Consider the following 27,378-nt stretch of genomic DNA (forward strand, 5'->3'; position numbering starts at 1 on the left):
TAATTATAATCTCTTGAACGGCAGCCAGCCACACAGACTGCATCTATCCATCTTCATACATTTGTGTACAGTTCTTATAACTGAACAAACTTTTGGAGGACGTTTACATGGAAAACTTAAGGACAGCCCCAAAACTTTTATTATGAAGAAAAAAAAAAGTTTGTCTTTCGGCAGTGGTTAAGAGACGCTCTGGATTGCCCATATGTTTTAAGAGCTATGACGGATATGAGCAGCACTTATTCTCATAGCTGCAGTATGAGAACTTGCTGAGCACTTTTTTTTTTTTTTTAAGACTTGAAATGCTCTTGGCTGAGTTTCACTTTTCCTTGCAGACTTGAGTAGTCTGTGACTGTGGCCCTTCTCCTTTCTCAGTCAACTTTAAACATGTGCTTTAGTACGCTCTGCTCTGTTAAGTTGTGGGCACACTTTTGCAGCCTCAATGGATTGTTTTTGCACAGCAGTTAAAGGGAGAAAACTCAGAAGACACAACTTACTTTTTGAAGCGTCTGCAGCACAGTAGCTGAAGGTTCCTATTCTTCTTTTTGCTGGACTTTTTGGTCTCCTCTTCTTCATTCTCTGGAACACAATATTATACATTTCCTCTGATTTAAATGGGTGACGCCATTACAGTTAAGAAAAAGCATCTTCAAAAGCCGATATTTAGGTAAGTTAAGTGTTTCTTGTTGACAGTTGCTGCTCTATTGAAACTTTTTTGTTGTTTTTTATGTTTTGTTTTTTTTACAATAGCAGCTGTATACTCATGTGTTTGCTGATGATACAGAGTGGAATGGAAAAGTTTAATCATGTGATTTGACAGTAAAAAAGTTTGACGAGAAAAGAAGATGTTGGTGTTTTTTTGTTTTTTTTTCTATCTGCTTGAAAACTTGATTTACTTCTGCTCCTATGAGAGCGTGGCATGAAAAGTGTCTCCCAAGGTTTTTTTTTTAATGCATTGCTCTTTGATCACTGCAGCCCTCGGATGCTTTTGTTACTTTTGTTACTGTGTTGCTGGCATCTGCTGTGTCTTTTAATGAGTTACATTTCTAGAAGTGAATGCGGAATGCGGGCTTATGCTAAAAGTTTTCAGATGCGCAGTTCACATCACAGAATAGCTCAGCTTCAGTTCTCTATTACATTTATCGGAATTATTAGGATGGCGGGTTTTGTCACTGAAGGCTTCGCTCAATGGGGGATCTATATGTTTTATATGGCACATTTATTCCTATGGCTTTGCCACTGAACTTGGCGGTATATGTGTCATACATATAAAGTGTTGTGCATTAATGTATACATTTGTCGCAGTTCTGGAAGGATATCTGCGCTCAATGACTACTTTATATAACTACCGTAATGGGTTGATATACAGGGTGTCCACAGAACTACCTATCCAGGGGCAAGAGAGTTTTTTTTAAGTTTCACTGGTTGTTTTAATTCATTTATGGCTTTTATTAATTGCCGCTAATGAATAAATGCATTGTTATGCTAATTCGTATTAAATTGATCTCCTTCGGCACTGGAACAAGCAGCTCCACATACAAATCCTTGTGCAATGCTGGAAAGATCTCCTTTGCCCCTGGATAGGTATTTCTGTGGACACCATGTATACTGCAATACTGGGAATGCTCAACTGCAGTCATTTCTATGTACAATAAAAAGAATATCTGAGGTTTTGCAAGATACATTAAGAAAAGGCACAAATATTGTTGTAGATGGATCGATACTTGAGACAGACTGTGTTCTCTCTAGAGTTCTTCAGATCCCAAATTCATTGCTGAATATAGCATATGCAAATAAAAGAATATATAATAATATGCACAAATCCAATTCAGTGTTTGTGAGTATGCGTCATATAACGCACTTGTTCTATCATATTCATATACAATAGAAAACCATGTAGCTTTGATAAAAATGTTTGACAAGTGGGGTGGGGATGATGCCTGCGGTATTGGCTGTAATTGGAGCTCTTGTGCCAGTGAATAGTGGAGTATCTAGATAACTATTGTTTGGTTTTGAAAACATTGTACAACCTCTCATGTGTGTTATACCAGAAATATGGGCAAAACTATTCATCTAGCACTCAAAAGCCAACTCTGTATTTATGTCATTATCTTTCAGAATGATTTCACAAATGTGTCGAAGTTGCCTACTGACTGCTAGAATAAGGTTTTTGCTAATATTTTTAAGAAAAAAAATTACAAAAGCAAAATTTTGGCAAAATTTAAGAGCTAATATCCAGTTAAGGACTTGCAGTCCAATGAAGTCTTTGAGTCTCGACTAAAAAAATGAAATGCATACATGCATTAAAGGGGTTTCCCAGTGAAATACTGTTGATGACTTATCTTCAGGATAGGTCACAATTAGCTGATAGGCTGGGGTCCGCCGTTTGGGACCCCAGCCAACCAGCTGCTTACTGTCAGCACCACAGCACACAGGAGTATGTAGCAGAAGCAGATTGCTCCGACCCCTGTGTAGAGGCCGGCACTTGTAACTGCAGGTGCAGCTCCCAATGATTTTAATAACACCCTAGCCGGCAGTTGTAAGCGCCGGGCACTAAGCAGGGGTCGGAGCAGCACCTTCCACTCTTTACCTCTGTGTGTTGCGGCACTGATAGGGAGCGCCTCATCAGCTGACCCGCCGGGGTCCAAAGCGGTGGACCTCAGCAAATCAACTATTGATGGCCAACCTGAAGAGAGGTCATCAATAGTATTTTTCTGGTAAACCCCTTTAACATAAGTGGTATCTTGGCCATGTGACTGGAATATGAGCAAGTATAAGGGGCTGTTCAAATTAGGGTTTTCATGTACGTTTAACTTTTAGCCATTTTAAGCATACCTGGGCTTTTTTAAAATAGATTCGTTAAATGGATAGCCAGCCATACATTTCTTTGTGTTTGAGCTCATTTTTACATTAAAAAAGTATGTGTTTTTGTAAGTTCTTATTTCTTAATAAAGTTTTGTAGTTGAACATTTTTATTTTCTTCGAGGCATTTGATAACAGCAACTGTGTACGTTAAACATATGGAAATGCACAGCTATACATTTCCATCCGTTTCTCACTGACTGTAATGTAAAAAAAAGATATATGTTCTCTTTGCAGGACACAATATGCTACACTTTTCTCTTCCACAAAAAATGTACACAAACATAAGGGAAGTCAAATGTAGTAAAAAATATGCACTTTTGAGCTGAATTTCACCAATTATAGTCAATGGGTATATCAAGCAATACATTTTAATACTTTTTTTTGTATTATGATGTATACATTTGAGGGATGGTGAACAGCCTCTTATTGACTATTCCACATGAAATGATGCAAAGACTTAACAGGTATATCATTTATACAGCATATACTGGAACCAAATCGTTATTGGATTATGAGGCATTCTGGATTAGTGGACAGTCATAGGAAATTATGTAAAACTCTCTTGTATGGGAACTAAAAGTGAATATCAACCTTTGGACACGATTTTTTATCTAATAGATCCAAAATTCTGTGCTGATTAACCTGATAAGGATCAAGCGCTGTACATATACGAGTGCTTGGTCGCTCGTACGGTGCTTGGTCCTGGGGTTTCATCTTGTGCCATAGTAAAATATGGCACACAATTAAAGCTATTGTAATCTAGCAGGAGCAGGTTGCATCCTCGGATGTCAGTAATAGCCAAGGACCCAGAGGAGAAGGCAGGAGCAATTTTTAACCCCTTCTGTCTTTTGTTTTGTGGGCTACATAGCACTCAATGAGCGCTATGTAGTGAATAGAGAGAGTGAAAGTTCTGCTTCCACTATTCAACCTGGCGATCACATGGTCTCTGGGTGTCCATTGGCATGGCAGACCTGCAGGGTCTTAGCAGACCCAGATCAGCTCTGTTTATGACTACTGTCACTACAGGGGTCTATTTTCCCCTGTAACTGTGGCTACACAAGCACTCGCAGAGTCACTCCAGTAAAACACATTTTTCCATCACTGCACCCCTCACCTGATCATCTGTCACACTCTGGAGGTCTCCTATGTATATTGCAGTCTCTTGCATACAATGCAGCTTCCTCTCTGATATTTATCAGACATCATCTTGATTTTTACATTTTCCCCTACTTTCTCTTCCTCTTTACTGCGCTAGCAATCGCATGATGCATCAGCCCAGCATCACATGACCAACTAGAGCCAGTACTATCTCTGCCTGCTGGGAGGACAGTGTGCTACTCATTATACTCTATATTCACCTAAATAAGCTACAGATCATAAGCTGTCATCCTAATATTTCCCTGGAAAACCCTTTAATATTGCTAAACAAACCTTGTGCTCCAGATTGTCGGGGTTCCTCCTTGCTGTTGTACTACCACTGACCTGACTTTTAATAAATGTTTAATGGACATGCCATACAAGTCTTTCATTAGTAGATGCTTTTAATGTTGCAAGCATTTAAAGATACAGTACAGCCAATTCTACGTTTGTTTAAAAACTAAACAGTACCGACTTATAATGGCTTTTCTGGCGTAGATGATCTGTGTTTCCCAGTGAGTGCTTCCAAGGTCACCAGTAAGGTAACTGTTTATACTCCACTACCACCAAAGTCTTTATACATTGACAATCACAATGCAGAGTGAGAACAGACTATACAGTCACATTACCATCATACTCTAAACTTTACGGTTTATTCTCCTGGCTTTACTATCATCATTCCTAAATGAAAGCGTAAAAACATATTGGTCACCATTATGTGAGTCGTTGAGGTCTGGTTTCGAGAACCCATTGTGAAATACTCAGTTTGGACATTCTGAGTTAATTGAAAGAAGAAAACGTTGAGGGGCTTTCATTAAAGGGGTTGTCCCGCGCCGAAACGGGTTTTTTTTTTTTTTCAACCCCCCCCCCCCCGTTCGGCGCGAGACAACCCCGATGCAGGGACTTAAAAAAACAAACTGCACAGCGCTTACCTGAATCCCCGCGCTCCGGTGACTTCTTACTTACCTGATGAAGATGGCCGCGGGGATCTTCTCACTCGGTGGACCGCAGGGCTTCTGTGCGGTCCATTGCCGATTCCAGCCTCCTGATTGGCTGGAATCGGCACGTGACGGGGCGGAGCTACACGGAGACGGCATCCAGCACGAGCAGCCCCATTGAAAAAAGAAGAAGACCGGGACTGCGCAAGCGCGGCTAATTTGGCCATTAGACGGCGAAAATTAGTCGGCTCCATGGAAACGAGGACGCTAGCAACGGAGCAAGTAAGTAAAAAACTTTTTATAACTTCTGTATGGCTCATAATTAATGCACAATGTACATTACAAAGTGCATTAATATGGCCATACAGAAGTGTATAGACCCACTTGCTGCCGCGGGACAACCCCTTTAAGGTCTTCCATTAATTAGTTGGAGCAGACGAGGTCAGACCAAGGTATTTGGTGCCCTATGCGAATAAGTCAAATGGTACCCTCTAGAGATGAGCGAGCATACTCGCTAAGGGCAATTACTCGAGCGAGCATTGTCCTTAGCGAGTACCTGCCCGCTCGGAAATAAAAGATTTGGGTGACGGCGTGGGTGAGTGGTGAGTTGCGGGAGTGAGCAGGGGGGAGCGGGGGGGGGGGCGGGGAGAGGGAGAGAGAGATCTCCCATCCGTTCCCCGCCCCCTCCCTCCCCCGCTCTCCCCCGCCGCTCTCCGCCAGCACCCGAATCTTTTCTTATGAGCGGGCTGGTACTCGCTAAGGACAATGCTCACTCGAGTAATTGCCCCTAGCGAGTATGCTCACTCATCTCTAGTACCCTCCATTTTTAAAGGGATTCTGTCATTAGGTTCTTGCCCATGAGCTACAGGTACATGATGAATTTGGGCCAGGGGTTCCTGTTGCCCCTACGAGTCTTCTATTCTGCATATGCTGTATATGTTCATCATAGTTTAGGCAGCGTAAACCTGATTACAGAATCCCTTTAAGATTGACATTTAATACTCTGGGCCTTATTGGCAACTAATGCTGCCCTACCTGCTGAGACTGAATACGACCTGTTAAATTGCCTGCCCCTTTTTCCAACAGGTTTTTCATTTACATTGAGAAGGCGGCATCATCTGCTTATCACTTGCTGTTTTTTTAATGGAAAGTCATATATAAAATTTCGGAAATAAAGGCATTTGCTACATATGTATATATATATATATACACACACAGACCTGTACCCATACTAAGGGCACATTCACACTGGTGTATTTTATGTCTGTATTACGTCCTGCTGCTTTGCATTGAGGTATTCAGATGAGCGTGAAAAAAATTCACAGGATGGCTTTTTTTGGTTCGTAGCACTGTATCACTTTTTTTGGTTGCACATCAAAGTCTATGGGATTGCATAAAAACACAGCCCAGTATTTACTATGGTTTTAGTCATGTTGCCAGGAGACAGTTGATAAAAAAATTAGTGACATGAATTGGGCCTTAGCGGTTCTTAACATGGGTGTTTTTGCAAAAAAGTACAGTAAAATGCGCAAGCACATGGGCAAATGCGTTTCCTTCATGGCGCAAATGCGTTGCACTTAGGCATGTGCAAAGATGCATATGCCTGTCTGAAGGAGTCCTTATTGCATTTTTTGCACATGTAAAAAGTGCAGTGAATATGGATGCAATATTTTCATACGTACCAATAAATACAAGCTGTAAAAATATAAGCCCTTCCCTGAAATTCATCCAGAAATGTGTAAAAAGAAATACAAAAATATATACTCACCCGCTCCCGGCAGACGGAGTTCAGCTGCGGTCGGCAGCAGTTCTCTTGAACTGCTCTCTGTAGTATTCAGCAGCCGGGGATTTAAAATCCCCGCCTGCTGAATGAGCTGCCTCTGATTGGTCACAGCCTGACCAATCAGAGGCAGCTCTCACTCACACCCATTCATGAATTCATGAATGGGTGAGTGAGTGCTGCCTCTGATTGGCTCAGCGCAGGGACCAATCAGGGGCAGCTCTCAGCTGTCATTCATGAATTCATGAATGGGTGTGAGTGAGAGCTGCCTCTGATTGGTCAGGCTTTGACCAACCAGAGGCAGCTCATTCAGCAGGCGGGGATTTGAAATCCCCAGCTGCTGAATACTACAGAGAGCAGTTCAGGAGAACTGCTGCCGACCGCGGCTGAACTCCGTCTGCTGGGACCAGGTGAGTATATATATATTTTTTTGTTTTTACACATTCCTGGATGAATTTCAGGGAAGGGCTTATATTTTTAAGCCCTTCCCGAAAATTCATCCCGCACTCGCCGGCAGCCCATTGCTTTCAATGGAGCCGGCTGTATTGCTGGCTCCATTGAATTCAATGGGCTAACATCGTTCTTCTCTGCCACAGCTGTTACAGCTGTGGCAGAGGAGAACGATCTTTATGCTGACAGTGCGGGAGGGGGGGGGGGTCTCACTCTTGTCGCTATTGTGGCTGAATAGTGGGACCTGGAAACCTGAAATGCTGCCCAGCATGTTGGCCCTCGCCTGCCCTATCCGTTTGTGTCGTTTCCAGCACTTTCTTGGGTTTTGCAGATTTTCACCAATGAAAACCTTAGTGAGCATCGGCGATATACAAAAATGCTTGAGTCGCCCATTGACTTCAATGGGGTTCGTTACTCGAAACGAACTCTCGAGCATCACTGAAAGTTGGACTCGAGTTACGAGCACTCGAGCATTTTGGTGCTCGCTCATCTCTAATCACAACGTACATGCACTCACTAACTACTGTACATGCACAAAGACGGAATATACAAATGCACAAAGGTGTGATATTATTCACTAAATAAAGGCACATACATACTGTACACTGCTACAGTATATGCATACACTCAGGGGTGTAGCTAAAGGCTCATGGGCCCAGGTACAAATGTTTATCTTGGGGGCCCCCCAACTTCTCTTAACGCCTTAACTTGAAGCTCCTGGGCCCCAATGCAAAACCTGTAACAGGGCCCCCAACTATAATGCTTTATGCATAGTCCTGGGCTCCCTATACGGCGAAGAGAGACCTTATGGGCCCCCTAAGGCTCCTGGGCCCGGGTGCAACTGCATCCCCTATAGTTATGCCAGTGCATACACTACATCACTGACAACACTGATTGCTATAAGCAGTCAAATATGAATGAGGCAGATGAGCCGTTCTCATGATGATGTACAAAGGAATGCTCATAACGCTGAAGGCCCTATTACAATCTAATTCCAATGGTATCAGGGATGGGGCTTGTATACCAGATGTGGAACACAACACTGTCATCTCTATTCCTGGCTATTGTGTTACAATGTTTAGCCATTCCTCACCATACAAAGAATACTAGATCTCCCAGTCCAGGTCAGACCTCAGAAAACTGTCCTCCTGAACGTGTCTGATTAATAGGAGCCTACGATTACATGTGACGTAAGCATCGGTAATTTACCTGGTGCATACAGCAAGTGGACTCTGCTAAGTGTATTGTGAAAGAAGAAGAAAGTTATTGCCTGTCGATGATGACCATCAAAATTTGCAGCCATTGTTGCAAAAATTTGAGCTTGTGAGAAATAGATTATGCCATATGGAGCCGCTGCGTAAAAGCACTTCCCACCCCCATATAGCGCCATGTGGACTCTACACCCACCAATCTCTTTTGCTTGTTGCTGGATAGTTACAGCTGTATCCTTACCATTTTGTTGATTACCTGCATGGGTTTCTTTTATAAGTCAATAGAGTTTTCAATGTTGTTGCAGTTTTTACTGCAAACGCAACAAAAACTGTGGCAAATCACTGCAAACCATGCATGTTTTTTGGGTTTGGTTTCAATGCGGTTTTTAACCGCACCTCAACCACCCAATGTGAATACAACCTAACTAATATTTACTTGTGGTTCAGTAGAATTAGAAATGCATTTAGAAATTAATATCAATATTGTATCAAACCCACCCTTCCCCCATAAATTGTGGTGCCACGCGGCTTGTGATCACATACGCCATCCACCATAGAGCTGTCCACAGGCATAGCAGATTAATGACAAAACTGTCTATGTACTTACATAACTGGACTTCTGATTGTGACTAAAGTGTGGCCAGGCACTGTCTGTGATCAGTGGGACTGTGGTCTGGGCGGGTGAGTCTGCAGTGGCGCCTCCTTGGCCGTATGTACAATCCACACAAACTGTGACAAATAGTGAAAAAGCAAAAGAAAGGAGGATGGAGCTATACTGGTCTTCTTCCATCTTGGCCATGCAGTCCGTGTGTCAACACTCTTCTCTTCCATTCCCATAGGAAGTGTGTCAGGAGTGACCAATTACAGACCAATGAGTACTTTCTCCTAATGGAAGCATGCATTGCTGTATATACTGGCCAAGACGTGCTTCCACTAAGGCAAAGTACTCATTGGCCACTGGCTACAGTGACAATCCCTGATTTGTTCATTCCCAACCCCATATGATGATTGCTGCACCTGTGTCCCTGAAAGCTTGTGAAAGGAGCTCCCCTAAAGGGTTAAATGGCAATAGACAGAGATGAGCCAAAATTTCCACTAAATTGATTGTGTGTGACAAATTGTGCACCAAATTCTTGTTGAGAACTGAGCATACCCAGAAAGACATTCACTGATTGGCTGCTGCCTGGCAGGTAAAATGATTTTCTTGCTATGCCACAGGGAGAGTGCAGGGACCAGCAAAGTGAGCAGAAGCGTTGTGTAACCCAACAGAAACTGGGGTGCCATAGCAGGTTTTCCGGGTCTAAAATATTTAAGGCCTATCTTTAGGTGATCAATATTAGATTGGCAAGAGCCCAACTCCCAGCACCCCCACTGATAATCTGTTGGAAGAGGTCTCTGACGTCATGTCCATTGGTCACATAGCCTATATGTATCTCAGTCCCATTCAAATAAGTGGAATTGAGCTGCAATACCAGTCACAGGGGGCATCATCACGTACCTCTTAGACTGGGGTTTGGATAGGTGAATTGCTGCAACTGGATGGCATTGCAGACGTCCTGGCAAGCTCCTAATTCGCAGCTGGTAGAGCTCCTGGGAAATATCAGAAGACCACCTTTCGATTCATGGCGAATAAACTGTAGTGTGATCTGGAAAACAGGTACTTGTTGGGATGGCACAGTGAGACTGATTTCCATTGAGGCAGAGTTAATGGGTTGCTTCAAAGTTTCCAACGAGGTCTACTCACTCCTGTCATCACTCAGTACTGAGTGTTCTCTTCCCCGCAGCAGATGCAGGACGCCAGAAGTGCCGTTCTAGTCTCTCCTTTTCTCTTAGCCTAGGCCTGAGCTCTCCCTCACCTTTTATATAACGCAACACGTGTCACCGCTCATACTGACGGAACCAGCATCACAGGCTCTTAAAGACACAGGCACTGAAGGAAACAGTAGGGCATACTCATGAAAGCTTTTACTCCACTTTCTGGCACTAAAAAGGCACACATTTTTGTGCAAACATATCTGCGCAAAAATGTGCGACTTTTTAGCTTTCTGTGCAGCCCTTGTCTTTTTTTTTTTAAGTGGGCGGGGCTTTCAGGAAGGGGCATTGCCACCCTGAATTGACAGATTTATGTATAATTTATGGCAAGAACTGGTGTAAATTATGCCAGAAATGTACGCCAGATCGGACCGGATGTATATTTCTCAGAAGATGCATAGAGCTGCTGTGACACAGTGAATACAATAAGAGGGCATGTGCCTCCTCATGTATTAAGTGCACTCCGGAAAATCGTACTAAACCGGTGTTGCAAAGGTTGGGCTTAGTAAATTTACTCCTGTATTTTCATTAGCTATGTAGTAGCCCAGAGTTGGGCCCTACAAAAGATTTTGTGTTAACTTCCAGTTAAATGTGTGTGTGTATATGACTTTAGGACTGTTTATTTCATGTTGGTAACCCACTTAACCTTCCTGATGACCACCACTGTACTCTATTGGCTGACAGGTCCCTGATTGCCATTGGCCTGAGTAACATGCAGCAACAGCTTATTGATTGGAGGACAGAATAGTCAGGAGACAGCAGGCCTGTGATTGGTGTGTTGGTTGCTTCACAGCGCCAGACCTACATGGGAAGATCATTTTAAGTGTGCGTAAGAGGCAGTGGACAGTTAGAGAAAGACCAGAGACTTAGAGGAAGAAAAGACCAGAGCAGGGGAGAAAGACATCCAGTGCGGCAAGAAGGCAGAGGTGCGAGGACTAAGAAAAGGAGGAGAAAGAGTAAAGAATTAAAAGAGATAAGTGTAATAGAAAGAGAGATATAGAAAAAAAGAAAATGGCAGTAAGAGAAAGAAATAGCCTAAAAGAGAAGATTCAAAGCCCAGAAAAAGAGGGAAACAGAAAGAAGAGTGTAGTGACCAGATGCGATTCTGTACTTATATAACAGATGATTTACCTCAAGAAATGAAATGTCAATATATTGAAGATGGCTATCAAAAGAAATAAATAGGTATTTTGGTTTACCGCATATTCCTGTTTCCTGGAGTCCCTTCTCGCCACCGTAACACCAGCACTAAAAAGTACAACACTAAGACCATCCTCCAGGGGAAAGGGACCATTCCCCAATTTTTATTTTAGTTTTTATCCTTTTTATTTATTTTTGCCCGGAGCCGGTTGGAGCAAGGCCTGGCATCACAAACAAATTAATAATTTTTACCACCATACCCTGCCCGACCATCGGGTAGCCCTAAAAAAAGCCAAATTGGAGACTTTAGACTTTGTATTCTGTCGGTCGCTACCATGTCTGGGTGGTGGGAGAACAGCAGAGCCACTGCCGCCATTGCCCACGACTAACATCCCTCGCGTTTGTGTGCACCATAGCTCGATTTCCCCACTTACTGCAAGGGAAGTTACAGCAGCCCTATTACCTCGGCTCCCACCGGTCAGATATTGATGATATGGTCTGTAAAATCCCTGTAAAATTCTTATTTTTCTGAGCAATGTGGATATTCTAAGTTAATATATGCTCCATCTATGGCATTTAATACACGGGCATTGTGCTAGGTTGCTATAACTGCCAGGTTAATTTATAAAACGACAATAAGTCCCCTGAATTATTAATAGTATAGTACATTCACTAAGTTATATATTCAACGTGGCCTTTATCTAAATACATTTCATCACACGGTATCATTAAACATTTGTAGCCAGGCTTACAGTATGGCATAAAGCAGACAGAACTACAAGCCTCATGCAGATGGCAGAGATACTGCATACATGTATATTAGTCTTTCAAATGACACTCGTGTCACAGTTGTGTAGTCTCTTTGTTTGTATGACTAATTGCGTGTGGATAATGAGTATGGGACATATCCGTCATGTAAATTCTTAATTTATAGGTAAAAGGAAGTTGTATCTTCATTGATGTTGGAATCCTCACAGCATAGAATCACTTAAAGTGGTATTCCCATCTTGTAAAGCAATGTTATATCACTAAAATATGACATTACTTTACGTTTGTGGGGGTCCGATCTCTGGTCCGTCCGCGGATTGTGAGAATGAAGGGGATCCAGTGTTGGTGTGTTGCTGCATCAGCTTATGCGTTTTCCCGGCACAGCAGCAGTCCTGGCCACCTGGGTGTGTAGGGAAGTACAACTGATCCCATTTACTTGAATGGAGCTGCTCTGGGGTTCGCTGCACAGCCAGATGTCCGAAAGCATGGACGCCGTTAGCTATGTGCAACTTGTGCGGTCACCAGCTTGTAGGGGGTAGTGATGGTCTCACTCTGTGTGGCAGCATCTGGTGGAGCTAAATGAATCCTCCTCCTCCTGGCTCTCTTCTCTTTTCTGATATTTTTCAGCCCCCACAAGATAGTTGCTTATTTCTGCTACTGTATTTATGTCGTAAGCTTGGTTCTGGTATTATATCTATTGTATCTATGTGCTGAAGCTGTTTGTGCTGTATTTATGCTATAAGTTTGGTTCTTGTGCTGTGTTCATTTTACAACCTATTAATGATGCCACATATAATTCAGCCCAGCGGGTTATCCGGCACCTCAAGAGTGAACCACACTGATACTGCCACCCTGAGCTCTTCCAGCATTTAAAGCCAGACTGCTTGCTGCAGCATAGAGTCCAATAAGCAATGCCTTAAGTCATGCATGGCTTTATAATGTTTGCCAAAATAAAGCAGAACATGGGAGATCCTCTCACAGGATTCTCATAGCCTCTGCAGCTTCCCCTTTGTTCCTTCCAATGCATTCTCTTAGTCCTGCAGCACTTAAATTACCCCTGTATAGTTTAAGATGAGCTCTATTTGTTCTTCAGAACACTACCGTTTTAAATGAACTGAGCTCATTCTACATGAAATAGCTATAGCTCTTACAGAACTGGAGATACAGCCGCTTGAAGTGGGGTCGGGAATACTGAATTAACAGCTGTCACTTTTCAGTCAGTGTGCAAAACAGAGGGCAGGGGGAGGTGGTACAAGCAGGCAGCATAAAAGATTTATGATTCTCCTGTCTCTTCCCCTGCCCCAGGGTACGTGCGATATGGACTTTTCTTCAAGTTATCACCTCCCCCATCAATGAGTGTAGCGGGTATGCGTTGTGCTCGGACAAGGAAGGATACTTGGAGAGTTAGTAGTACATCAGCAATGCATTTTAGTGCCTTACTTCTGGCCTCTCCAGATCTCTTTCCTTGTCCAAGCACAGCAGCAGTTTTTATGATCTACACTGCCTATACCAAAACTTGTCCAGTCATTGGGGAGGTTGCTGCTGCTGGACCCTGTTACTGCCAATGCTATATGGTGTCATGTATCATTTTTTATTTTTTCCTCTCTTATTTTTCCTATTATTTGCAGTTTTACTTTATGGATCACTTTTTTATTTCTTTTCCCATCAATAAGAGAGCATACTTGCTCTCTCATTGTCACGCATGAGGTTGTTTTTATCCCAGAAAAGGAGGGGAAAAGGAAGACTTGCTTATCTTACTCCTCTACACTATTTAACCATGAAGATGCTGCTGTCTTTGCTTACCACAACATCTAAACATTTTTACAGAAACATTTAAAACATTTTTTCTCCTTACATAAGGCTTCAATTATTGAAAAAAAGAATAAATGAAACTGCATCCATTTCAGCACATGCTATAAAATCGTGTATTATTTATTCAGCACAGTAAATGTGATTTAAAAAACAGTAAACTAAAAAGGAAAATGCCAAAATAGCTGTTTTCTGTTAACCTTGCTTTCCCAACACACAAATAAAAAATAATCAAAATGTTGTGTGTATACCTCAAAATGGTACCAATAAAAACTACAAGTCATCCTGAAAAAAACAAGCCCTCACACAGCTCTATTGAGAGAAAAATAGAAATGTCCTGGTCTTGAAATGTGGGGACACAAAAAGTCTTTTTGTAAAAAAAAAGGGTTTATATTGTGCAAAAGTAGTAAAACATAATAAAACTTTTACAAATGAGATGCTGTCGTAAGTGTATTGACCTGTAGAACAGAGTTAGCATAATATTTATACCATACTAGCTTACCCGTTGCGCGTTGCTGCGAAGACAGACAGACATACATTCATTTGTTTTTATATATCTAGATAACAACCAATCACAGCGCAGCTTTCATGTTACCTCAGTGGTATAATATATAACAACCAATCACAGCGCAACCTTCATAAAAAATAACAACCAATCACAGCGCAACCTTCATAAAAAATAGCAACCAATCACAGCGCAGCTTTCATGTTACCTTAGTGGTATAATATATAACAACGAATCGCAGGACACAGCTTTCATGCAACCTCAGTAGTATAAGAAGTAGCCACCATTACAGCACAGCTTTCATGTTACCTCAGCAGTATAAGAAATAGCAACCAATCACAGCACAGCTTTCATTTTACTTCAGCATTCTCAATATCCAGCAATTGTCTTGCGAAACGTTCGGCGGTGCATCATTTTCTGGTTGAACACTCATCCCGTTGCTCGTAATGCCTTTTGCTTTCGTGCTTGAGATGGAAATCAAACGATCTTTGTCTGGGGGGCATAACTGTCGACGACGCTCGCACGCACCCCACCTATCGTAGGATAGTTGTACTATGCCTATAATCTTCCCAGGAGTGTACTCAACAACTTCCCAAAGTCTCATGGCAATTGGATGAATGGTGTAGTAATGCATAAAGGACAGACAGACAGACAGACAGACATACATTCATTTATATATATCAGGAAGTGAGAGAATTAGATTCTGTACGTTTAATTTGGACGCTAATTCTTTTGCGCATAGAATTGAATAATGGAGTTGGGACCCATTAGCTTTTCCTATTTATGGCATAATCAATACCCGTGCCAAATTTCAAGTTTCTATGTGAGAAAATTACATTCCGTACGTAAAATTTGGACGCTAATTCTTTTGCGCATAGAATTGAATAATCGAGTTGGGACCCATTAGCTTTTCCTATTTCTGACATAATCAATGCTCGTGCCAAATTTCAAGTTTCTATGTGAGAAAATTACAAGTGAGAGAATTAGTGGCAATGATGGAAATCGAACGATCTACGTGGGGGGGTCGTAACTGTCGACGATGCACGCATGCGCGCCATTTATCGAAGCATAAATGTACTATGCCAGTAATCTTCCCAGGAGTGTACTTAACAAATTCCCAAAGTTTCATGACGATCGGATGAAGGGTGTAGTAGCGCATAAAGGACAAACAGACACGCAGACAGACACGCGTACATTCGATTTTATATATATAGATGGTGAATGCCGTAACAATAAACACCAAAAACAGTGGTGAAATAGCTTTTTTCCATTGCCCCCAGCAAAAAATTATTAAAAGTTATTCAATATATTATATTGTATGTTCTTATAAAAACTAGAACTCATCCCACAAAATGTAAGGTGTCGTATACCTACAATAATGACAAAATCAAGAAGTTATGACTGCCAGAACTCAAAAGGCAAAAACATTTGCTGATTCTTAAGGCTAAACTTAGTTGTCATTAAGTGATTACAAATGCACTTAAGGTGACTAAGTACTGCGCCAAATATATTTACAAGACCTAAATCCAAAATACTGTAATAAAAGTGCAAAGTTTGTGATGGTTTTTCCAAATTTAATGTGACTTTTGGGGAGTTAAAGGTGTTGTCTCACAAGAAGAACTTAACACCTATACACAGATCAGTTGGGGTCTGCCCAATGGAATACCCAACACTAATGAGAATGGGTTTCCCAAGTTTTCCTAAATGAATGGAGTGACGGTCAAGCGTACAGACCACCCCTCCTTTCATTTTTGCCTGAGGTAGCTGAGTTTGCTACATTACCTTCGGCAATCCCGTATAGACCAACAAAGCCATAGTGAACATGTGTGACCACTACAATATTTATGGACACTCGGGACCCCCGTTCTCATGATCAGTGAGGGTCGCAGTCGTCGAAACCCAACCGTCTGATACTTATCACCTATCCTGTTATTAGGTTATTATATTGCAACAACCCCTTTAACTTAAAAATAGAGATGAGCAAGCGTACTCGCTAAGGCAAACTACTCGAGCAAGTAGTGCCTTATGCGAGTACCTGCCCGCTCGTCTCAAAAGATTCGGGTGCCGGTGGGGGTGAGCGGTGATTTGTGGGAGTGAGCAGGGGTGAGCGGGGGGGGGGGGAGAGTGAGAGAGAGATATCCCCCCCCTCGTTCCTCCCCGCTCTGCCCCGCCGGCACCCGAATCTTATGAGACGAGCGGGCAGGTACTCGCATAAGGCACTACTCGCTCCAGTAGTTTGCCTTAGCGAGTACGCTCGCTCATTTCTACTTAAAAATAATTATATTACATTCATTGTTTTCCATATGGACATCTTCCTTTCAGCAGGTGCCCATTACCCTAGCACCGCCTATAGGCACATGCCTACTTTGCTTGTGGTTAAATTTAGCTGATTACCATCATTCGGCGTTCTAGTATTGTCTTCCATGGTTTATCCTGGCAGATCATCAAAAAGTTACCACGTTGCTGTAAATGCAAAATCGTCTTAACAAACTTAATTTTCCCTAACCTTAGTGTGGTACCATCTGGTCTATTTGACCCCAACCTTGTTCGTTGCAGTCCTGCACTTTGAAACTGGTACCATATGAGGGTTAAAATCCCTGCACACAGCTATGCGGACAAATTCGGTGATTTGCAAGATTAAAGAAAATATTATCCTTACTTTTGAGAGCGGTAATTGCAGGAAGATGCAGTGGGGACCTGTTCTGCTATGTAATTTCTGCTCCATCATTAACTTTTATGGGCAGATGTTTAGAGCTGTACTTAACATAAGAAAACAAAGGATGCCAATTATAGTAAGCTTCACATGGTGCGCTCAACACTCACTATGCCCAAATCTTGATTTGTTTTTAAGTTGTAGGCACTTATGAATATTGTTTCTGGGCAATCATATTCATTCATGCAAAACAAGTGTAATCTGGCATAAGAACTTAACAAAACGATCGTAACCATTGTTTTATCCCGAGTTCACAAGAAGGTTAAGAGATGCAAATGTTATTGGGAAATTTATAGTTCTTTTTGGAATTTGCTGTGTGATTTACAAAGTGTTGTTGTTGGAAGATATAAATGAGGTTTAGATTTCAGTTTGGGGTCAGAAATTGAAATAATGGAACCCCAGATTATTCTGAAATCCAAGAGCCATGGGTGGAAAATGTATTTATCACCTCTGACATCTGATCTGCTGGAGAATCCTATCCCTTTCTGAAGCATTCAGGAACACTGTAGCATATATGTACCAGAAATGGAGAAATAATCCTATGAAAAAGGAGATTTATTAAGCTGAATGATGAAATGGGAGCTTTTTTTTTCCAACTCAAAATGAACTGTAGTAACCAATGCCAGGCGGCTGTTGCCAAGGCAAATAAGATCATGGGATGCATTAAAAGCCTTATAGATGTCCATGATGAGAACATAGCTCTGCCATTTTCCGAATTCCTAGTTAGACTGCACATAGAATATTGTGCACAGTTTTTGGCAACTCTCTTCAAAAACAGGCAGAACTGAGGTTGGTTTAGAGGCAGGCAAGAAATGTATTCATAGAATGGGTGACTGTGATACACAGATGATCAAAATGAGGGTTATCTCGATTGAAAAATAGACTTATGCGTGACAGAAATACTTTGTAAAAATATATCAATAGAGGATACAGAGACTTGGCTAATCTTTTTTATGCATAGGTCTATAACCATGGCGAGGGAGCACCCTCTATATCTAGAAGAAACCGGTTCTTCATCATTAGAGTCAGGATTCTTTACTGTACGAGGAGCAAGACTATAATATATTAAGAACAGCGTTCAGATGAATTTATATGACTATAATTCAATATCGTGTTCAGAAAAAAGGAGAGCAAGACTCACCTGGTGCCCATGGTCTGACCCAACTTATATGGGTGGACCGCCGCACCTTATGAAAGACGTCCATCCCAATTCTAAACACTTTCTGGATGGAACTTGCTCCCTTCAAACTATGAAAATGGCAAACTGCTGAACGCTTTCACTGGATGCCAGAGGACCCCAGGATACCAGGATAATCAGACAGAAAAAAAAGAGAAAGGGGTACAAGTACCCTGAAACACGTCGCACCTGCCCTCTACGTGGACTTTTATGTTTTTTATGTTGTTGGTCTGTTTTTTCAAGTATTTCCAAGATAGATAACCCGCAGCACTCCAGAGTATGCACTTTAGTGCAGAGGTATTTCTTTAATGCAAAGCTACCAAAGGGACCATGGACCTCCAGTCCCCATATGGTATCCAGAACAGCAAAAATAGTAGCAGCATCAGGTGGTGAATTTAAAACAAATCATCCTTTATTGCTCCATAATGTAAAAAACAGGCAACGTTTCGACTTAAGAAGTCTTTCCCAGGCTTGAGAAAGACTTCTTACAGTCGAAACGTTGCCTGTTTTTTACATTATGGAGCAATAAAGGTTGATTTGTTTTAAATTCACCATCTGATGCTGCTACTATTTTTGTTGGTCTGTTTTTTGTCATGTCCTAATAAATGGTGATATTTACTTGCTGAAAACGGCTTGGACTTCCTGTGAATACCAACATGAAATAAGAAGGCTTACATTCCATGATTCGGGGGGTCTCAATGGAGGAGGCCTCCTGAGAAAGTAAGTGAAGAAAAATATACCTTGCTCCTTAAGAAGTGCAGGACTCCCTTTTTTAAAATTGTTTTTCTGTCAGAAGGAAGACTATGGAGTTCTTTGTAGGAAGTCGCCATGGTTCATTCAATGAAAGGTTTTAAAAGGGGCTTGGAGGCCTTTCCTATTAGTAATAATGTTAGAAAGATTGTGTAAAAGAATTAATCAACAATTGAGCAATTACAAAGTCTTTAAAGAATTCCAAATTTTCAAATAGCTGTCATGTGTGTCTGCATGAGGAATACCATCGTGTCATAGCGCTATTAGCACCAATTTCCTCTGGGCGCTTACACAGGTCCAGCATGATATCATAATGTCAGAGCTGGACCACGTGATGCATCTGCCAGTGCATGTGTAGTTTCATTCCACTACTAGATGCCACGGAAAAAACATTCTGTTATTTTATTGATAGGTCGACCGAGCTGTCCTTTATCTCAGTCTATCCATGTCACTTTCAGGATGTTTATTCTGGCGCCTTTATGCAGAGAATTCTGGTAATATTTTTGTATTCAGGTTTTGTAGGTGGTTTTGTGCTGGTGCTGCGATTTCGTTCTTCTGTGTACAACTTTTTGACTACTCCTTTCTGGTACTGTGATACCCTTCTGGGTTTTGACTTTGGTTTTCTGACCATGTACTTTGGATTACCTTTTCGTCTTGCACTCTCATGTTCCCAAAAATATAGCTAGAGAACTCAGTTAGGCTCCAGCCAAGGGGTCATCTTTATCAGGGTGGGTGCTCCACTTCCTGACAAGTCTAGCTAGGGCAGATCCAAGGAAAGGTCCCCAGACCCCCTTCTCTGTTTCTGCTCCCTTAATTGGTGTTTTAACACATCAATCCGCCTGTTTTAGCCCGAAGTGTTTTGTTCAGTGAAGTCAACAGGACTGAACAGATGTAACACATAACTTCTGATTAGGTAACTTTTATCCTATATGTTTCACCAACATTAACCTCTGCAGTCTGGATCTGTAATTTCAAGTTTTACCTGAGCTGGTAGGAGGAGCCTGCTGCTATTGTATCTTCTATATACTGCACATGAAGAAAACTGCAAAATCTGTTCTCTAACTCTCTATAGCACACACAGAAAAACAACATAAGATGCTAGGGAAGTACTAAGTAGTGCAGATATGAATCTAGTATCTGTAAATCACTTACCAGTTAGCCACTGCAGTTACATCTGTGTGAGTCGCTCTACCCCTCTCCCTCCTCCTCTCCTCTTTATAGACCTCTATGGGCAGCATGATTCGTCACCCACACTGCAGTGTCACTTTTTGAAGAGTCCTAGCAGAGTTTGTTTATACAAAGGAAAGTTAAAATTATACTTACCAAGTAAACCAATATTGCAATAATTTTAGACATAAAACATTTTAAAGGTTGTCGATAGGTCTACGTAGATCTCATATTTGTCCTCATATGTGCCCTGCCTTTCAGATTCTGAAATAAACAGTTTTGTTTCTGATCAAGAACATTTTGATTCCATGTGGAAACCATATGTCAGCTGTATTAGGTGAGTGTAATCAGTAACAGATGTAAGGCAGTACTGACAATTCATGCTGAGAAGGATCATAAAGGAGTGCAGATTATTATTTTTTTTAACATCCGGAAATACTTCATTCCAAATACAATTGTATTATAAATTCTGAATTCCAGAATACACAAATAAGTAATAAAATAAAAAGTCATTCTTTTTTGTGGCACTAGTGGAATGTTGTAGCGTGACTTTGGTTTCTTGCTAATGTGATCTCTGGAGAATGTTAATTTATGAAAAAAGAAAGTTCAAATTTTAGTATAATTTGATTTCACAGATACATTGTGCTGGATTATGACAAGATTTCACAGGGAGGAATGCATTTCCTCCTGGTTAGAGTGTAGCCTGTGTTGCAGTCCAACAGCAGTAGAACCATGATATTAGATGGTGCCCATTCAAATGCATACATGGGCACTCCATGGTTGCACAGAGTCCTCCAAAGTGGGTGTTACCCTTTGAAACATCTCTCCACTTTAGCTGATAGAAGAAGTCTGGAGCCAGACTCACTCTATTAGCTAGAGCCCAGGACATTACTGTATATGGCCTAATAAAATCCAATTCAACATTGGGACAACCCCTTAAGTTCAAAATTAAAACATTTAAGGGTTCTGTCATTAGAAAAAAAAATCTATACTTACCTATTCCTCCCCCATAAGTCTTTTTACTGCATCTTCACCTCACTGATCTTCTTCTGTCTTCTGCAATCCCCGAGGTCACCTCACCGCAAACTAGCTGATTCTTCTTCTTTCTGTGATGAAGCATCCATTGCTGGCATTCTTCCTTCCTGCAGGTCAATGTACGCTATTTTACTAGTGGTGTAGCATTCACAGCCTAGCGGGAATGTCGAGCTATTGCCGAGGCTTCGCATGCACTCTGTCTCTCTGCAATAGAATATGAACACTCGCGGCGAGACAGCGCTCATGCGCAATCTAGGCATACTTCGCTAGGCAGTGAATGTAACGTCACTCGTGACGTAACCTACACTGGCCTGCAGGAAGAAGAATGCTGAGAATGGACCCTCCATAACAACAAGAGGATTTGCCGGCTTGTGGTGAGATGACCCAGGGGACTGGAGAAGATCAGAAAGCAGAAAATGCGGTAAGAGCACTGCCTGGGGAGGCATAGGTTAGTATTGATTTTTTTTTTATGACAAAACTCCTTTAAATAACTTTGTAAATATATACAATACCAGTCAAAATTTTGGACACACCTTTACATTCTATGGTTTTTCATTTTATTTTCTACATTGTAGATCCATACTTAATGCTATATGTGTTCCTTCATAGTTTTCATGTCTTAAGTGGTAAGCAAAAAGGTGTTAAACAAACCAGAATATGTTTTAGATTTTAGATTCTGCAAAGTAGCCCCTTTTTGCTTTGCAGACAGCTTTGCATGCTCTTGGCATTTTCTCAATCAGCTTCATGCTAGTCACCTGGAATGTTTTTCAATTAACAGGTATGCCTTGTCAAGAGTCAATTTGTGGAATTTCTTGCCTTCTTAATGTGTTTGAGGCTATCAGTTGTGTTGTGCACAGTTCAAGTTAATATACAGTTCCATACAGTATTTAGACCAATTCAACTAGTTCTAATCCATATTATGGTAAGAATCACTAAACAGTCCATCATTACTTTAAGACATGAAGGTCAGTCAGTCCAGAAAATTGAAGAACTTTGAAGGTATCCTCAAGTGTAGTCATGAAAACCAAACACTATGATGAAACTGGCTCTAGGACTGCTAAGGAAAGGTAGACAAAGTTAGCTCTGCTGTTAATTGGAATTTCCAGCCTTAGAAAGCACCAATTAACAGCATTTCAGATTAGAGGCCACATAAATGCTTCACAGAGATCTGTTCAGAGAGCAGGAAAGGGAAGTTCCCTGGCTAAACCAGTCTGTCTTATGCAGAACAAAAGCGCTGAATGGACCCCATTGACTACAATGGAGTCCATTGGGTTTCTGCGTAGCTGCCCAAGATTTTACGGGGAAAAAAAAGCAGGCTAATAGGCTGTCGAAATTGGTGTCCAAGATGGTTCCATTCATGTTCTATTTGTGAAAAAACTGGTGAACAGGCAGCCACAGAAGTGTGACAATGTTGTGTATGCATTTCTATGACAACCTTGCTGTGTGTAGCCAAAAATTATCTTGGTAAGGCCTCCTGTCCATGGCAGTTTATCAGTCGGCGGTAAACCGCTGGTGAATCATGCTGGCTGATGCGTCTCATAGCATTGCTATGGAAAGTGTCGGCACCTGTCCACGAGCGGAGAATCATTGTGATTCTCCGCTAGCGGCGGGCAATTCGCAGCATGCTGCGAATTGCGCCGATTCTCCTTGGTCATCCTATCTTATAGATAGGGCTGACTGGTGGAGATTTGCCATCGGCCTCTGCTCCCAGGCGGTAGCTCCCGTGGTGAAGCTTCGCCACGGGATACGGCATCACCCGTGGACAGCCGGCCTAAAAATGCCTCTTGGAAGCCCTGCCACGTGAAGCAACATAAGTGGCTACAGGATGTCCTGAATATATTGCTAAGCTACAAGGCTTGACCAACTATCGTATGCAATGGCCCCCCCAGACCATCACATGCAGCATTAGTGGCAATGTGGCATTCTACATCAAAGGCAGGTTTGAGGCGCTTACCCCTAGGTCTCCAGACATGAACATTGCCATCTTCAATGCCCAAACGAAGCCTAGATGTATTGCGGACAACCCGGATCCACTCCATAGCAGTCCAGTTTCATCCTACACGACACCACTGCATACGTAGGTGATGATGGGTATCAAAGGAAGTACAATGGGCACCATGAGACCAAATTTCCTTCAGGCAAGAGCCTGGAAATAGTTCTGACAGGGGGCCTGTAACGATGGTGCCACCTGTCTTTAGATGGCAGACAATGAAACAGATGGAGCTGTTTATACTCGTCAGACGAACCTCTCTACTGGTGTTCTCTCAAGGGCATCCTGAGTCAGGTTACCTTGTGTGCATGTCCTCACACATTCACTGGTCCCAACACCTTCTAACAGTCTGGTTATAATGGCCCAGGTTGCAGGCAAATTGTCGACCATCCAGCTTCTCGCATTCCAATAATACGCCCCCTCTCCTCTCAAACGGTGTTAACTGGGAGAAGTCTCTTTGATTGCTTCGTAGAGGCGTCTAGTGGTCAACAAGCTCTACACAATTGGAAAAAGAGGTTATTACACACAAGGAGCCTCTGAGAGAATTTTTATAAGCCAAGGATGAAAACAGTTTTTAGGGCTTTGGATGGCAAGACTGTTCATCTAATCACTCCACAACTTTAATAATTTGTAGATCTGCCTGAGATGTAACTGTATGCTGAGTTTTGCAGCAAAAGAACAACTCCTTCTGAGTGCTTGATTTCCTTTGACAAAGAGTGTATTTGCAGAACTTACACAGCTCACAGTTGGGTTTGGGGAATTAAATTATGCTGCACCAAACAAAGACAGTTCACAAAGATACAAGCTATACTCTGTGGTCTTCTGTTCTCACATATCGTGCCTTCCAGGGATTGTAGCTTATTTAGTTGGCAATGCTTTTTTGGTTACTATAAAACAAAAAAAACCTAAACATGGAAACAGCAAATACACACAGAGCATGTCAGCGGCCCCAGATGTTGTTCAAAGTTGCCAGTTTGGCCACTACAAATTATTTGCAGGCTGTATGCATCTAACAGCGGTTTTCTGCACACTACAAAGTTAGCTGATAAGTTACTAAAACTATATTAAAAAGTGAACAAAAAATAAATATATAAGTAAGAAGGAAACATAAAGAAAGCAAGGGCTAGGGGATGTGTTGGTGGTGGTGGAGGTGGTAGAGGACGGGCCAAGTTGGAATTTAAATGGCTCCCATTGAAGCAACAGCTCCATGTTCTGCAGGAGGCGAGGAAAGACCACAGCCATTCCTTAGAAGTGGTTCTGCCCATGTGTTACATCCACAGCAAGCAGAACAAGTCGTAGCATGAATGAGACTCCATGCCTCAAGTATCACCACCTCCTCTTCCTCCCAGTTGCAGGCACACAGCAGTCACCCATGAGTCGCCCATTACTCTGCCCTCAAGGTGCTGTTACTGCTGGTGGTGGTGGTGGTCCTGCTGCTCTCCTTCTGCTTCCTCCAGGTTTCCTTCTCCTCACAAAACTAAAATTTTCTAAAGCACAAGAAACAGCTGTAGCTCTACAAGTTTTTCTTGGAGTAAGTCCGTGTTTGGCTGTTCTGTTCACTTGTAGAATTTGTCCTTAGCAAACTTTATGACATTGCTTTTACAACAAGCACTACACCTATGTCATGCGTAGCAGGTCCATGCTTGAGAAATTTGGGGACTTTGGCTGCATTGGGAACCTTGAGGAGGGCAAATTACTAAACCAGTTTTTTGCTCCCATTTACTTTAATGGGAGTTGGAATCAAGTGTTCGATTCATGATGATTTTCATGACATCGGCCTGATACTGACAGGAACTGATTATTCCATTAATCCGTAATCACTGGATATAACACATATTCTGGTTTACCACTTTTCTGTTTACTGCTTGATTCCATATGTGTTTCTTCATAGTTTTCATGTCTTCAGTGTGAATCCACAATGTAAAAAGAATACAAGAAAAAATATGGAATGAAAAGGTGTGTCTAAATTTTCAGGCCACTTCTCGCCTTGCAGTGACGTCCGCATGAAAGGAGTGTCGGCCGAGCATGTGCGCTCAAGGCTGCATTCATTTCAATGGGGCTGACAGAAATATGCGAGCGGGTGCCACTCAGAAATTCAGCAGCCCCAATGCTCCATTCCGTCTCCTCTTCAGTGCAGGGGTGGGGGGTTGCACTAAATTTGCAGTGAGCAGGATGGGGGGTATAGGACACCTGTTCTTAAGATCAGCAGATGTCTCAGTGGTGAGACCTCCACCAATCAGCAAGTTATTTCCTGTCCTATGGATAGAAGATAACTTGCAATCTTGGTACAACTCCTTGACCACACTTTTAATACAGGAGAATCCTGCAAAATTATAATAGAAGTCCGTGTGTATTCTGACTTCTCCAGGAATATTTTCAGAACGTTGACAAAAAACAAGATGTAAATAGAGCTTTAGTGCTCGTTCTGATCAGCGTTTATCTGTTAGGAATTTCTGTTGTTCTGCTTTATTATAGGAGCAGAACAAAATAAATAGCACCAGCCCTGGATCTGACACTAATGATGTCGGACGACCCATTTACTTTAAGGGAGTCTTGTCTGGGTTCGGTTGTAATGTCAAGCATTTTACTGGAAAAATTAGCCCTATATACTGTGACTTACACATTACACCTAATCTATATATAAAGGTGAAAGCCCTCACTCACTCACTCTCCACTAGTTCTCTAACTTCCCGGTGTCGTACAAACATGAAATTTGGCACGACCATTCTTTAGGTCATAAATAAGAAAAGTAAAGGGGTCACAACTCAATTATTCAATTCTACGTGCCAAAGGAAATAACCCCTTATGTAATGTAACTAATAACACACATCTGTACCGCACAAACATGAAATTTACCACAACTATTTTTATGTCCTAAAACCTGTGTGAAAATCATCCGTGATACATGTGAGAGTTCTTTTCTCAGAAACCATAAAGTCTAGGAAAAATGATTTGTATACTGAGGAGAATCTATGTCACCTCCATGTGTATATACCTCTATGTATATATACTGAGGAGAATAAACCTTACCTCTGTGTGTGTGTATACTGAGGAGCATCTAACTGACCTCTATGTATATATACTAAGGAGAATATAACTGACCTCTATGTGTATATACTGAGGAGAATCTACCTTACCTCTGTGTGTATATAATGAAAGACTGTAAAGTACATAAGGGAGTGGCCATGGACTGCAGGGATAGAGCATGCCTTTAAGGCTTAGAAGGGGCTGCAACCTCCAGTTTGGGGGAAAATTTGAACAAAAAGGGTCATGACTCCTAAGGGTAAAAAGTGAGGAGAATGGGAGGGGAGGTATATTCTGCAGAGTGACATAGGTAGATGCAGTCTGAGGAAAATCTAAGGCCTCATGCACATGGGGCAAATTGAGTAACGGATGTCGCACTTGTCAACAGGCGTGGCCGATCCACTGTTCAATGTGCCCATTGATGTACGCGGAGATTCCTCTGTCCGCGCACACAAGCAGATTTTATTTGCGGCTGCTACATGCCAAAAATAAAATCGCAGCATGCTCTATAGAGTGCATACACAGGGACGGCTTCCATTATAGTCAATGGAAGCCGTCCCTGCCGCGGCACTTCTGCAATAAGCATTGCAGAAGTGTCATGGATCCATGTCATCGCCTAGACGACAGCACGGCGAAAGCTGGCAGCACATCCGCATACAGAGTAAAAGATTTAGCAGGGTCGTCGGCAGTGGGCATGGGAGGATTCCGTGCAGGATTTTGCACACGAAATCCGTGCATGCCCTTGTGCATGCAGCCTAACACTTCTCTATGTGTATACATATTTTATTCCTCGGTTCCTCTGAAGTAACCACAGCTTCATAAAATTTTCTGTGCAAACAGCAGGTAAACACCTGTACCAAGTCAACTCGGGCAAAGCCGGCTATATCAGCTAGTGTGTGTATATATATATATATATAATTAGGCATAATGTATAAATATATATTAGGCATGGAGGCAGCAATCTAGTATACGTAGCAATATATCTCTTACTTAATCCCATTGAATGTAGTACAACATGTAGAAGATTCTGACGTCTTATTGGTCTTCAGCAATCTCGTAGAAACTGTGTTCTGTAATTTACACATGCCCTTCTTAGTTACTTCAGAACGT

General features: G+C 41.9%; 1 protein-coding gene across 1 annotated transcript in view; it reads left to right on the forward strand.

The window, feature by feature from the left end:
* Nucleotides 1-327: 327 nt before the first annotated feature.
* PDE1A (phosphodiesterase 1A) overlaps nucleotides 328-27,378 on the forward strand; it is a 169,457-nt gene continuing 142,406 nt past the window's right edge. Inside the window, exon 1 of the mRNA XM_066575752.1 lies at nucleotides 328-664. Coding sequence (XP_066431849.1) covers nucleotides 612-664 — 53 coding nt within the window. The 5' untranslated portion in view covers nucleotides 328-611. The remainder of the gene's footprint in view (nucleotides 665-27,378) is intronic.

This window comes from Eleutherodactylus coqui, chromosome 8 (assembly GCF_035609145.1).
Source record: "Eleutherodactylus coqui strain aEleCoq1 chromosome 8, aEleCoq1.hap1, whole genome shotgun sequence".
NCBI lineage: Eukaryota > Metazoa > Chordata > Amphibia > Anura > Eleutherodactylidae > Eleutherodactylus > Eleutherodactylus coqui.